We start from the raw sequence: 13,119 nt of genomic DNA on the forward strand, positions 1-13,119 counted from the left end.
GGCCGCGGGGCCGGAGGGGGCGCCGGGCGCCAGGGCGCCGCTCGCAGTCGTCTGCCTGGGTGAGTGGGCCGCGCGGGCCGGCCGGGGGAGAGCTTGGAGCCCGCACCGCGATGGTTCCCGTGCCCAGGCTGCGGAGCACCCTTGGGCTACCGAGGAAGGGGACTCCCACAAAGCGGCAGTCCAGTCCCGGAGCTGGGGGTGGGGTGGGGAAGCAAGAACGCCGGCCTTGGGTTCCTGGGGGAGGCTGGGGTTTGCCTGTCGCCTTCAGGCCGCCTGAGCTGCGGCCTCCAAAGCTGCGGACAAAGGCCTGGACTGCTGCTCCCTGAAGAAACCGGTTCTTGCCTGGAGTCAGGACAGGCCTGGGAGCTAGCCAAAGATGGGGACTCGGCTTGGGGGTTGAGGGTTTGGGGGAGGCAGATGTGAGAACTCGTTTTCCCATTGTGTCTTCCTGAACCCAGATGGCCATGGGCCGGTTCAGTCCTGATGGGAGTGGGAATCTGTTCTGGGGAGGGCTAAGAACCTGCCCGGACTGGTTAGAAGGCTCCTTCCCTGACCAGGAAATTTTTCTGTCCACTTTCCTGGGGCCCACTGCAGGGGAGGGAAGGAAAGAGTTAAATCCTCTACCCACATGGCTCTTTATTTACCTTGATGAAGGAGGGAGGCCCTGAAGAACTGGGGTCATTAGGGGACAACTGGTGATGTCACCATTGAGGTCCCAGGAACCTGACAGCCTCCCTGAAACCACTGAAATGATAAGCTGGGGGTGGAGGAGGAAAGCTTGCTCGTTTTAAGTTGTAACTCTCTTCTAGTCCCCAAGAATAAAGAAGGGGTGAGTGTTGGGGGGAGGGGCTACTGCATACATAGGCCCTGTGAGGTAATCGAAGAAGTGGCATATGCCCAGCGTGCCTGGGTCCCGTGCTGTGGGTGGTCATGGCATCTGGGTCCCAGCTGTGTGTTTCCCAGGTGGGCAGGGCAGAGGTAAGGTCCTCCTGGCTCAGGGGGTGTCCATGTCTGGGCCTAGAAGATCCTGAATTCCCTGTCTCGGGCTGTGGGTGTATGAAGGCAGGTCCTGAGACCCTCTGAGTTTCTAGCTTTGCCTATCCCAGAAGGAACAGGTGGGAGGGAGGTTCTCTGGCAATGATCTGGGCCATGCCCAGTGAGGTAAAGGGGGCCTTGACTTCAACTGTATTGTCCGGTGTTCACTGCTAGCTCAAACATGTGCTCGGGACTCCAAGAGATACTGTCCCTTACTGACATCTCTTTGTGTCTTCCACAGTGAATCTCTTTTTTACTGGGAGGCTCAGCAGTGCAGTCCCTGCCTTAGGTGAGTAAGCCCCTTTCTCCTGGCTGCCTGGGGTTAGCGTCTTGCCCGTACCCCATGGCCATCAGGCCTCTGGTTGAACAAACCTTTCCCTCTGCACCTTTACAACATCACGATGGAGCTGTTGATGGCAAATGGATTTAAGTTTAGTGAGCCTTGATTTCTTTGATAAAATAGGTGAATTGCCAGACTACCTCAAACCTGGCCTAATGGGTCCATTGAAGCAATGGCCCAGGGTGTTCAGGAAGGGGCCGGGTGCTCTGTGACTTGGTACCACTGCTGATTTCCACAGCCCTGTGCAGTTGATAGACGTGCCTCTGTGGGCTGTGGCGTTCCTGAGAAACACTGGATGCTCGTGTGCATTAAATAATGCCTAGGGTTCGCTTCTAGAGGTAAGATTCATGTTGCCACTGAGGCCAGTACCATTGAGGGAAAAAAAAAATCAGACCGTTAAGACTATTTTGGTAGCACAGGCCCATAATTCCAGCTACTCTAGAGACTGAGGCAGAAGATTGAAGTTAAGACCTGCCTCAGTTACAGAGTAAGTTCAAGGAAAGTCTGGCTAACTTTATGAGACTCTGTCTAAAACTTTTTTCTTTTAAAGGGCTGGAGATGTAGCTCAGTAGTAGAGCACTTGCCTAGAATCCACCAATGAGGAGCAGAGGGCATGGCTCAGTGGTGGAGCTCTGCCTAGCCAGGGGTTCAAGCTGGGGGTTCAAGGCTTGGCCAGGCTGACTCAGGATGAGGGGAACCACAGCTTGCATCGAGGTTTCTAGGAGGAAGGCAAAGCCATCAGGCAAACAGCTTTGACAGATTACAATGGCCTATTTGAGTTGTTGTGGTGGCTAGTTCTTGGGCAGCCTCTGACTGGCTGGTACCTAGCCCTGGGATTCTTCAGGGCAGAACAGCATATTTATTGGCTTGTGTGTGAGGTTCAGGAGGATGGTGGATAAGAACACAGCGCCGGATCTACGGCTCTGCGTGTGAAAGGCTTGTTCCAGGCAACTCGCAGCCGAGAGGTCACACATAAGGTGTGAGAAAGCAGCGAGAAGCCCTGTGCTGGCCTCCTGCCTGTCAGTGCTGCCTGGCCATCTGATGGCCGTCTTTGAGCTCTGAACTGGTGTCAAGAGAGGGAAGGGCAGCCACAAATGTGGCTGTTCGTTCCTCTCCTTGGCTGTGGAGAGGCTCCCGCTGTTTGGAGAATAAATAGCTCGGATAGTTGTAAGGCAGGTGACTGAGGGAGCCTGCTCTATCACTAATACAGTGTGGGCCTCGCCATCTCTTGCTTCTTTAGTCAATATGTGGCCATCTTCAGCAAACCCTAAAATGGTGTATAGTACCATGTATAGTGTTGCATGCCTGGGGAGGCTGAGGCAGGAGGATTGCAAGTTCCAGATCAGTCTGGGCTACATAGAGAGACCCTGCCTCAAAAGTAAGCCAGAGCTTCCAGAGGCTAAGTAATTAGCAGAAGTACATTGAGACAGGGTGCCTTGGGGTGTGGTCAGTAAGGATGTGTGACCCCAAGTCTGGGGACCTAGAACCTTGTGTTGTCTCTTGCGCCACACGGTGAAGCAGGAGCTATGTGGGATTTCTGGTTTTAGTCTGCCACTGAGCCCACTGAGACTCAAGGTCTAGCTGGAGCTGATCACAGGATTATGGGAGGTGGGCAGAGGCATGGTAGAGATATTCATGGAGTCCAGTTTCTCTGCTTGTCTGGAAGACTGGGCTTCTGCCCCCGCCCCATCCTCTCTGTACCCCAACTCTGTGTTTTTCTGCAGCTGGGCCTCCTCTGCTGACCCAGGCTGGCCCAGGGCCCTGTCTTAGTCAGCACTGACCAACCCCACCCTGCCTGATGTACTGACCACAAAGGACGGCCCAGTTTCACATCCCGATTCCAGGAAAGCACTGGGTCCCGTGTCTGTGGCCAGGGTACAATGCGGGAAGTGGGCTGAGAGAACGCTGATACCTTGCAAGCGTGAACCCCAGACCAGCCCTTCTGCTCCTGGTGGGTGGGTGGGCATTGCTGTCCCAGATGTGTTCCCCAGGTTTGCAGAGCGATGCTCAAGCGACAAGACTTACTCATCCCCGCGCACTGGAGAGAACGACCTAGGTCCTCATGTTGGCCTTCCTAGCAGACTATGGTCACTCACCAGCAGGGATGGTCGTTCACCCATTGCTGCCTCTGCATGGTGCTCCTGATGTTGGGAGCTGACTGTGCAGCTTGCATGGCAGTGGCAGGCGGTAGGGTGGGTCCCAGTGTCCCTGGATCCAGCTCTGAGCCCTCTGGCATTGCTGACCAGCTTTTCCCCGGCCTACCTGACCTCTCCCAGCATGGGTCTCATGGTTGTATTTCCGAATACTTTCTCTATGTTCCGACTGTCTCCTAGCCCTTCCTTTCTCAGCCTGCACCAGAGACATTCTGGTCCCTCAGTCCATTCCTTGCTCCTCCTCTGGTAGGTCTTCCCTGGATCAAAAGACCTACCTCATGCATGCCCCACTCCCCTCTGTCATGCTAGGGTTGGCCTGGATAAGCTTCCACTGTCTTCTACTCAGATATACACATGGCCATATGCCTGAGGGAGAGAGGAGCCCAGCTCCCTGCTGTCAGATTACAACATGCAGGTGACCAAGTTGCTGATAGCCTTTGGAAATCAGATCTACAAGTCTGCATCAGGCCCTGCCGCTGTCCTCTCAGGGGGGTGTGACAATGCTTCAGACTCACAATTCATACCTTTCCTACACAGTCACTGAGAGCTCAGACAGTCTTCTGTAAGGGCGAAGGCTAGTCTCCACTCCAAGCTCAGAGGGCCCTCCCTGACAGCCCAAACACTCCCATACTAGTATCCCATGAACAGTTCGGTTTCTGCTCTAACAGTTATATACCCTGCCAAATCCTCACTTCCTACAAGACATTTCTGTAGACTCCTCTGCTCCATTGGTCTGTCAATCACATGACTGTCTGCCTCAAGACTGTCACTTTCTTTTCTCTCTTTCTCTCTTTTCTTTTTTCTTTCTATGTAGCTTTGGAGCCTGTCCTAGAACTTCTCTGTAGACCAGGCTGGCCTCAAACTCACAGAGATCTGCCTGCCTCTGCCTCCTGAGTGCTGGGATTAAAGGCGTGAGCCACCACCACCTGGTAACTGTCTCTTCCTTCCTTCCTTCCTTCCTTCCTTCCTTCCTTCCTTCCTTTCCTTCCTTTCCTTCCTTTCTTTTTTAAAGGTTTATTTATTTATTATGTATAGTGTTCTGTCTTTATGTATGCTTGCAGGCCAGGAGAGGGCACCAGATCTCATTACAGATGGCTGTGAGCCACCATGTGGTTGCTGGGAATTGAACTCAGGACCTCTGGAAGAGCAGTCAGTGCTCTTAACCTCTGAGCCATCTCTCCAGCCCTAACTGTCACTTTCTTGATTGTTTCCAACCACAGCAACATGTAATGACTCTTATTTTACAGACATATAAGATGCATCCTCACACAGAGATTATGTATGCCCATGGAGGGTTAGGCCTGGGCCCTAACATTGTACATTGGGGTGGAAATGAAGTCCCTGTCTTGGAAAGCTAGGGTTTGGGGTGTATTGACCAAGCTAGACACATTTCCAAGCTTACTGCCAAGTGGTATCTAATCAAGGGCCCTTTGTGGCGCTCCTGGATCCCAGAGCATCCCCATTCTCCCTCTTGATGTGAGACCCAAGTGGTAGCTGTAGAATCATGGTCTGGTACCCATGACACCCTCCAGAGATGGGGAAAGAGTTAACAGCAATGCTCCATGGGGCTTACAGGATAGAGGTTTGTGAAAAGGCTGAGCTGACTGGTGGTGGTCCAGTCATCTGGACAGACGAGCCAACCACCTAAACCCTGAATAAATGTAGGCACGCAGGGACAAGTGTCCTGGCTGAGGCAGGAAGAGAGCGAGATGTCTACTTAGAACCTTGATGGGGTCTTAGTGGGAGGAAGACATGCTCCAATGTCACTGGGCTCTGCCTGCCAGGAACCACTCACCCTGCATCCCACGAAGGAGAACTCCTCCAGGTCGCATCAGGTAGACACCTAGGTCTCTAAGATTCTCCAGGTAGTGGCTTTATTTGTTCACAGGAGCTAGGCTCAGGCTGGGGTACCTTACAGATTCTCCTGAGACCCTGTTCCTCTAGCTTTGGCTCCTGGGCTGGGAGTCTAGTGCACCAGCTGTTTCCTTGGTGAGGCACCTGAAATTGGGGAGGCTGCATCCTAGGGCCACATGCGAGAATCAGGAACAGAGGAACTGGCACATGCCTCAGTGAGCTGGGACCTTTGATGCTGTAAAGGATGAAGCTCTGAGGACGGCCACTCCCACACTAGGCCCAAAGGTGGCCTTCCATCCCTCCCTATGTTTCCCCTTCCCTTTTCTTTCTGTCTCTCCTTCCAATCTCCCCCCAATCCCTTTTCCTTACTTCTTTCCTTCCTTCTTTCCTTCCTTCTTTTCTCTCTATCCCTTTCCTTCTTTCTTTCCTTCCACCGGGTCTCATGTAGCCCATGCCAGCCTAGAACTCACTATGTAGCTCAGGCTGGCCTCAAACTCCATCTCCTGTGTGCTAGTATTACAGTTGTATAATACCATGCCTTGTTCAAAGATGGCATTTCTGACTCAGCTCTTTGATGCTCTTGTGAGTGGATTGGATAACCAAGGCCCCCATGGTCCTGGCTGGCAGAGTGGGTGTGATCCCTTAGGACGCTCAAAAGGCACCAGACTGGCCGTGCGGGGCACCCACTGTATGTTGGCCCCTGGGTACCAGGCCAGAGTGTCCCAACCTGCCCTCCTATGGCGAGTTAACGTCAAACAAATTATGTAGCAATAGGTAAGTCATTATGGTGACAGAAGCCAAGAAGGAAAAGAGGGGCAAAGGATAGGGGCTGGCTCCCCTGGGGGTGACATGGTAAGGGCTTCTCTACAAAGGGGCCCCACAGAGCTGAAGCTGAGGGAAGTGAAGAGTTAGTGGGGTAGGAGAGTGGGGAACAGCCTTCCTTTCCATGGGGGGGGGGCTCTTGGGGACGAGGGAAGCAAGGATGCAGGAGGAAGTCTGGTAGACAGGCAACTGTGTCATCTCCCTGAGAGACTGGGATGCAGAGGATTGGAGTAGGGTCCTCCTGCAGCAGCCGCCCAGCCCGAAGCCACAGCTGGAGGGAGTCCAGCTTCAGAGGCACCGTCACAGGTGCCTGCCGTGGGAGGATGAGAACGTAGATTCAGAGAAAAGGTTTACTGTTTTGTTTCCTGAGCCTTGCTCTTCCATCTATAAGGTATGCCTAGCTTTTGTGACGGGTTGGATTAGATAAACATTTGGCGGTCGTGGCAGGTTTGTAGCCACGTGTCAGGGTTCCCTGCCTGGCCCTGAGAGAGCCCAGGCAGCAGGGCAGGTGTGGTGTCTCTCACTCATGCTGGCTAATGATCGCTTTATCTTCATCCCTCATGTGGCATACAGTTGGTGCTCCATAAATGCTTGTGAACTCAGGACCTGCAGTGAGAGGCTGAGCCCACCAGAGGCCGGGTGAATCCTGACTCTGCCACTAGCTGACTGTGTGCCCCTGGAGTCATATGCCTTCTCTGAGCCTCAGTTTCTTTATCTGGTTAGAATATCTACCTCCAATGTCTTTTCACATATATTGAGATAAAATCCCAAATTTTAAATTTTAAAAAAAGATTCATTTTTACATATGTGTATAATGTGTGTGTTGGAGGACATGTTGTACACACATGTGCAGAAAGCTAGAAAAGGGCATTGGATCCCCTTGAGCTGGAGTTACAGGTAGCTGGGAGTTGCCCACTGTGGGTCAATTGGGAGCAAAACGTTGGTCCTACACAAGAACAGCAAGTGCTTTTAAACACTGAGCCATCTCTCCAGCCCCTAAACCCCAGTTTCGTACAAAATGTACCGAGACCCAGACTACACTGCCAGCTAGGTCTGGACATTGCCATCTCCCTTCTTGTCTACAGGGTTCTTGTCACCAGGATTCTGTATACATTTTGTGTGTTTTCACCTTCAACCTCTTGAGATTCGCAGGAAGGTTTTCAGATTTGCTTATTCAGCATGCCTCTTACTTTTGCTTGGTGCATAGTAAGTGTCTAGTAAATATGTATCAGAGTGCAAAGCCCTTCTGTTCCTGGTCTGTGGTTTTCTTTAATATTTATCTATTTAATTTTATATGCATATGTGTGTTCCTGAGCATATGTTTGTACACCGTGTGTATGCAGGAGCCCATGGAGATCAGAACAGGACATTGAATCCCCTGGAACTGGGGTTATCGATGGTTCTGAGCAGTCATGTGGGTGCTAAGAATTGAACCTGGGTCCTCTGCAAGAGCAGAAAGTGTTCTTAACTGCCTACCCCTCTCTCCAGCTCCCCTGGGGCTGTGTTCCACACGGGTATGCAGGGACTCTAGCGTGTAGACCTACATGCAGAGGGTCCACTTGTAAGACCTCCACTAAGCTGAGGTCTTGAGACCTCACAGTGCGTGTCTTGGATGCCAAGGGGAATTAAAAATGTCTTGCTCTTAGCACTACTAAGATGGGGGAAGAACTGAACACATAGGATCAAGACTCCAGAATCCTGCAAGGATGGGGCTATACTGCCTCAAGTCTGGAGGCTCCCTCCTTGAACTCCACCCACTCATGACTTCCATGAAGACTTGAACTGTGGACTTGCTGGCCTTAGTGGAAGCTCATTTTCAAGCCATGATCAGGGACACCCCACAAAACCTGCTTTCCACCCCAAAGGTGAGAGGACATTCCTCGGCCTTCTCTCCCAACAGCCGCCTGCAGTGGGAAGCTGGAACAGCACACTGAACGGCGAGGGGTCATCTACAGCCCAGCCTGGCCCCTCAACTACCCACCGGGCACCAACTGCAGCTGGTACATTCAGGGTGACCGTGGTGATATGATCACCATCAGGTAAGGAGAGCTTCTGTGCGTTCATGTGTGTATGCCTAGCAGGTGTGGAGGGCACATGAGTGTGGACAGGCGTGATGTACACAAGCCCAGGTCTTAGCAGGCATGGTGTGTGTGTGTGTGTGTGTGTGTGTGTGTGTGTGTGTGTGTGTGTGTGTGTGACAGCACGTGTAGGTTTAGGTGTATAGACACATTTAGAAACAGGTATCTGAGAGACCTGCGTGGCCTCAGTTGTGAGCTGTAAGCATATGTGTGCATGTGAGTGTGTGATCATTTAATTGACCACATCAGAGCTGGGTGCTCTGAGCTTGGTCACTTTCTGTACTGAGAATTTTCTTTTTTTTAGTCCCCAAAAGTGAGCCTTAGGAGCTGGTAGGGGGTCGGGGCTGGCTGCTTAAGGTGGCAAAGGTGTCTGTTTCTGCCCTGAGGCCAGGCTGGCATGGAACCCAGGTCAGGGTTTCTGCAGGGACCTCAGGTGGTCTCTCAGGGAAGGGAGCTGTGGGTAGAGCAGAGGAAGACAGGAGAAGGTTCTAGAGAGTGTCACAGAAGAGCTAGAAACCCGGACCTAGGGTGATCATGGGGACATTTGGCTGGGGCGGTCCCCATGGCTTCTGCCTTCCATACTTGTAAAATCCAGAAGCCGGCCCACTGTCCAGCCCTAATTACTCCATAGATCTGAAGGACAGGAATGGGATGGGCAGGAGCAGAGGCTCTTCTGGTTTCTGAGCCCAGTCTCCTGGGCAGCTTGTAGTTGGTCACCTAGTGGTAGCACTGGGTGACTCATGGGCAGAGCCCCACCGTCACTGTGGAGCCCTGGAAGTTTGTGCTCTTCAGTTGACTTAGGATGAGAGGGCTCTGAGCCCTTGATCACCACCCTGTAGGGGAAAGTGTCAGAGCTGCCGACACTTCACACCCAGTTTTGTTTTGGGGACGCTGTATGTGTGCTTGTGGGGCAGAGAGCTGGAAGGGAGCTGGACCGATGGGTGCAACCCATGAATGTCGTGAGTCCTCACGGAGCAGCTACCTTTGGACCCTGGAGTGGGGGCAGAGTAGACCCTGAGGGGCCCAGAGTTCAGAGCCAGGCAATTTGGGATATACAAGGAGGGCCATTGGGTGGGGCAGAGTTAGCTAGCTACCTTTGCCATGAGTTCAGCTTGACCACTGCTGGTCAGTCCTGGGCCAGGAGGCCCGTGTCCACCTACCCATCCCTCTGATCCTCTCTGCCCCCACAGTTTCCGCAACTTTGATGTGGAGGAATCTCACCAATGCTCCCTGGACTGGCTGCTGCTGGGCCCGGCAGCTCCACCTCGCCAGGAGGCCTTTCGCCTCTGTGGCTCAGCCATCCCGCCCGCCTTCATCTCTGCCCGTGACCATGTCTGGATCTTCTTCCACTCAGACGCCTCCAGCTCCGGCCAGGCCCAGGGCTTCCGCCTCTCCTATATCCGAGGTGATGCAACAAGCTTTTCCACTGGCCCCAGTTTTCTGCAGAGGCTCCCCTTACCTGCCCTGCTAATCCCAGGGTGGGAGTGGGACTGATGTCTGGGGGTGCTTCAGTGTCTCTTCGGGTAATAGGCTCCACTTTGCTGGACATGAACCCCAGCCTAAGCCCAGCCCTGATACTGAATCCAGCCTTTCATCCATGAGTCTGCCCCGTAGGTGGCCCTACTTCTTGGTACAGAGGCTCAGTTGGGACTGAAGCCATTTGCCTGCTCCCAGCCTCCAGCCTAGTGCTGGAAGGAGGCGGCTCATCCTGTCACCTCTTTGCCTCCAGGGAAACTGGGCCAGACATCCTGCCAGACAGACGAGTTCCGCTGTGACAATGGCAAGTGCCTGCCTGGGCCTTGGCAGTGCAACATGGTGGATGAGTGTGGAGATGGCTCGGACGAGGGTAACTGCTCGGCGCCTGCCTCAGAGCCACCAGGCAGCTTGTGCCCCGGGGGGACCTTCCCATGCAGCGGAGCCCGCTCCACACGCTGCCTTCCAGTGGAGAGGCGCTGTGACGGCACACAGGACTGTGGCGATGGCTCTGATGAGGCTGGCTGCCCCGACCTAGCATGTGGCCGGCGGCTGGGCAGCTTTTATGGTTCCTTCGCCTCCCCAGACCTGTTTGGTGCTGCCCGTGGGCCTTCGGACCTTCACTGCACGTGGCTGGTGGACACCCAGGACCCTCGGCGCGTGCTGCTGCAGCTGGAGCTACGGCTGGGCTACGATGACTACGTCCAAGTGTATGAAGGCCTGGGCGAGCGTGGCGATCGTCTACTGCAAACGTTGTCCTACCGCAGCAACCACCGGCCCGTGAGCCTCGAGGCGGCACAGGGCCGCCTCACGGTGGCCTACCATGCTCGTGCCCGCAGTGCTGGTCATGGCTTTAATGCCACATACCAGGTGAAGGGCTACTGCCTTCCGTGGGAGCAGCCATGTGGGGGCAGCAGCGAGGGAGATGACAGCAGCACCGGGGAGCAGGGCTGCTTCTCAGAGCCACAGCGCTGCGATGGCTGGTGGCACTGTGCCAGTGGCCGGGATGAACAGGGCTGCCCTGCATGCCCTCCGGACCAGTATCCCTGCGAGGGTGGCAGCGGCCTGTGCTATGCGCCCGCTGATCGTTGCAACAACCAGAAAAGCTGCCCCGATGGCGCCGATGAGAAGAACTGCTTTTCCTGCCAGCCGGGCACCTTCCACTGTGGTACCAATCTGTGTATCTTTGAGACGTGGCGCTGTGATGGCCAGGAGGACTGCCAAGATGGCAGCGATGAGCATGGCTGCCTCGCCGCTGTGCCCCGCAAGGTCATCACCGCTGCTCTCATTGGCAGCCTGGTGTGTGGACTGCTGCTTGTCATCGCCCTAGGCTGTGCCTTCAAACTCTACTCCCTGCGCACGCAGGAGTACAGGTGGGCACCACGTGTACAGGTGGCCTGGAGCCCCAGTTCCTCCATCTCCCTGGAGAAAAAGCTCACCTCATTCCAAGCTATGGGTTTGGGTCATTCCAATACAGGAGGACTGTTCTTGTGTGTGCATGCAGGGGCCCAGATGGAAGGGTGGGGTCCCTAAATACTGCTGTTAAGGCAGGTCTCTATCATACTTCCCTTCTGCCCGTTGTTTCCAGGGCCTTTGAGACCCAAATGACACGGTTAGAGGCAGAGTTTGTGCGGCGGGAGGCCCCCCCATCCTACGGCCAGCTCATCGCGCAGGGCCTCATCCCACCCGTCGAGGATTTTCCTGTCTACAGTGCATCCCAGGTGAGCCTCCATGAGAATGAGATCCCCAGCAGGGCCTGAGAGGTCCCAAGACCAGGAGGCCTAGGGGCCAGCTAGGGCTAGAACATCTGGAGAGGGGAAGGTGGAGGAAGCTCAGATTAGTCTCTGGTCTGGAAGGGGGTTGTTACTGAATGGCCTGGCCCTACCTTAGCTGCTGCCCCACCCCCAGGCTTCAGTGCTACAGAACCTTCGCACAGCCATGCGTCGACAGATGCGCCGGCATGCCTCCCGCAGGGGGCCATCCCGCCGCAGGCTCGGCCGCCTCTGGAACAGGCTCTTCCATCGCCCACGGGCACCTCGAGGCCAGATCCCACTGCTGACGGCTGCGCGAACCTCACAGACCGTGCTGGGTGATGGGCTCCTCCAGGCGGCACCAGGGACTGCCCCAGATCCCCCAGCGCCCCATACAGACACAGGCAGCACCAGGGAAGCTGGAGGTGGGCCTCCCAGTGGCCCTGGCCATGTACCAGAAGTGGGGCCTTCAGTGCCACCCCCACCCTTGAACCCGCGAGACCCAGAGTACAGGCCAGAGGACAAGGAGAGAAAAGCCTGTGAGGACCCTCCGGAAGACAGCCCAGCCCCTGTGGACACGCCTCCAGAGCCCTGCTTGGCCCAAGACCCCTACCCCCAGACTCCCACTGCCAGCAGCACCCAAGATCCCCACTCGCCAGAGTCATCGGGGGTCTGCAGGAGCCCCCCGCCAACCTGCTCCCCAATATTGGAGGCTAGTGACGACGAGGCCCTGCTGGTCTGCTGACCCATTGGACATGCTGGTGACTGCCACAGCCCCGCTTTGTAACCAGGGAATACACAGTCATTTCTACCCTGCCTCTGCATTTCTTCTTACAAACAGAGACCCACCTAGCAGCCCTGGTAGAAGGCCTGGGCGCCCAGCCAGTGAGCTACCTCTGCAAGCCTCTGGCCCTGATGGGTATCGCTGGCAGGGGCTTAGGGGCCCATTAGTTGGCCTGGGAAGGAGGGTGGAGTGATAAGGCCACCTTGGAGGTGGGCAAGAGCACAGCCCCTTGGAGTCGCACGTCAGATTGTTCTCTGCAACTCTAACCTGGGGATTCATTTCCAGAAAAGCAGGGGAGCCAGAGCCAGGCTTTCTGCAATGTTTTCTGTGGCTTCTCAGTTCATTCAGCCGGCAGTGGCACCGGCTACCCATCCCAGAACTCTGCCGGGAGCTGTAGTTGAGGCCTGAGGAGGTCATGGGGGGTGTTGGACCTCATTCATGGTGAGTGCTCTATCCACCCTTCCCCACAGGGCCCTTGGGGGAGACGGGCTAGTGGATTCTGCCCCATCCTCATGCCTGTGGTGGCAGCATGGGCCTGGCTAGGCTGGGCCACTGTGCCCACTGGCTGCTGGATCCATCCCTATGCATAATGGTGAGGCTGGACATATGGGCAAGGATGACCACGAGAGAAGCCATTCTGTGCTTTCTCGGGATATGAAGTCAAAGCACTGAGCGACAATGGTAACGTCCATCCTGTCCTGCCTCAGAGCCTCAGTTTCCCCACCTGAAGCCAGAGCGATGCTGTGCTATCAGAAGTGGCACCATTCGCTCTGGTGATTTATGGGAAAAAGGCAGTCACAGCTGGGGACGTCTAGGTTCTCCTGGAGGG

At 55.0% G+C, this 13,119-nt stretch overlaps 1 protein-coding gene across 1 annotated transcript; it reads left to right on the forward strand.

Annotated features, from left to right (window-relative positions):
• Position 1: 1 nt before the first annotated feature.
• Lrp3 (LDL receptor related protein 3) lies at positions 2 to 12,265 on the forward strand (the record flags this gene model as incomplete). Its single annotated transcript, XM_005368421.2, has 7 exons — positions 2 to 59; positions 1,277 to 1,324; positions 8,105 to 8,243; positions 9,473 to 9,687; positions 10,012 to 11,128; positions 11,344 to 11,476; positions 11,664 to 12,265. Coding segments are annotated over 7 exons (2,298 nt in total), but the record flags the coding sequence as incomplete, so codon positions are not given.
• Between the last annotated feature and the right edge of the window lie 854 nt (positions 12,266 to 13,119).

This window comes from Microtus ochrogaster, unplaced genomic scaffold, assembly GCF_000317375.1.
Source record: "Microtus ochrogaster isolate Prairie Vole_2 unplaced genomic scaffold, MicOch1.0 UNK32, whole genome shotgun sequence".
Taxonomy (NCBI): domain Eukaryota; kingdom Metazoa; phylum Chordata; class Mammalia; order Rodentia; family Cricetidae; genus Microtus; species Microtus ochrogaster.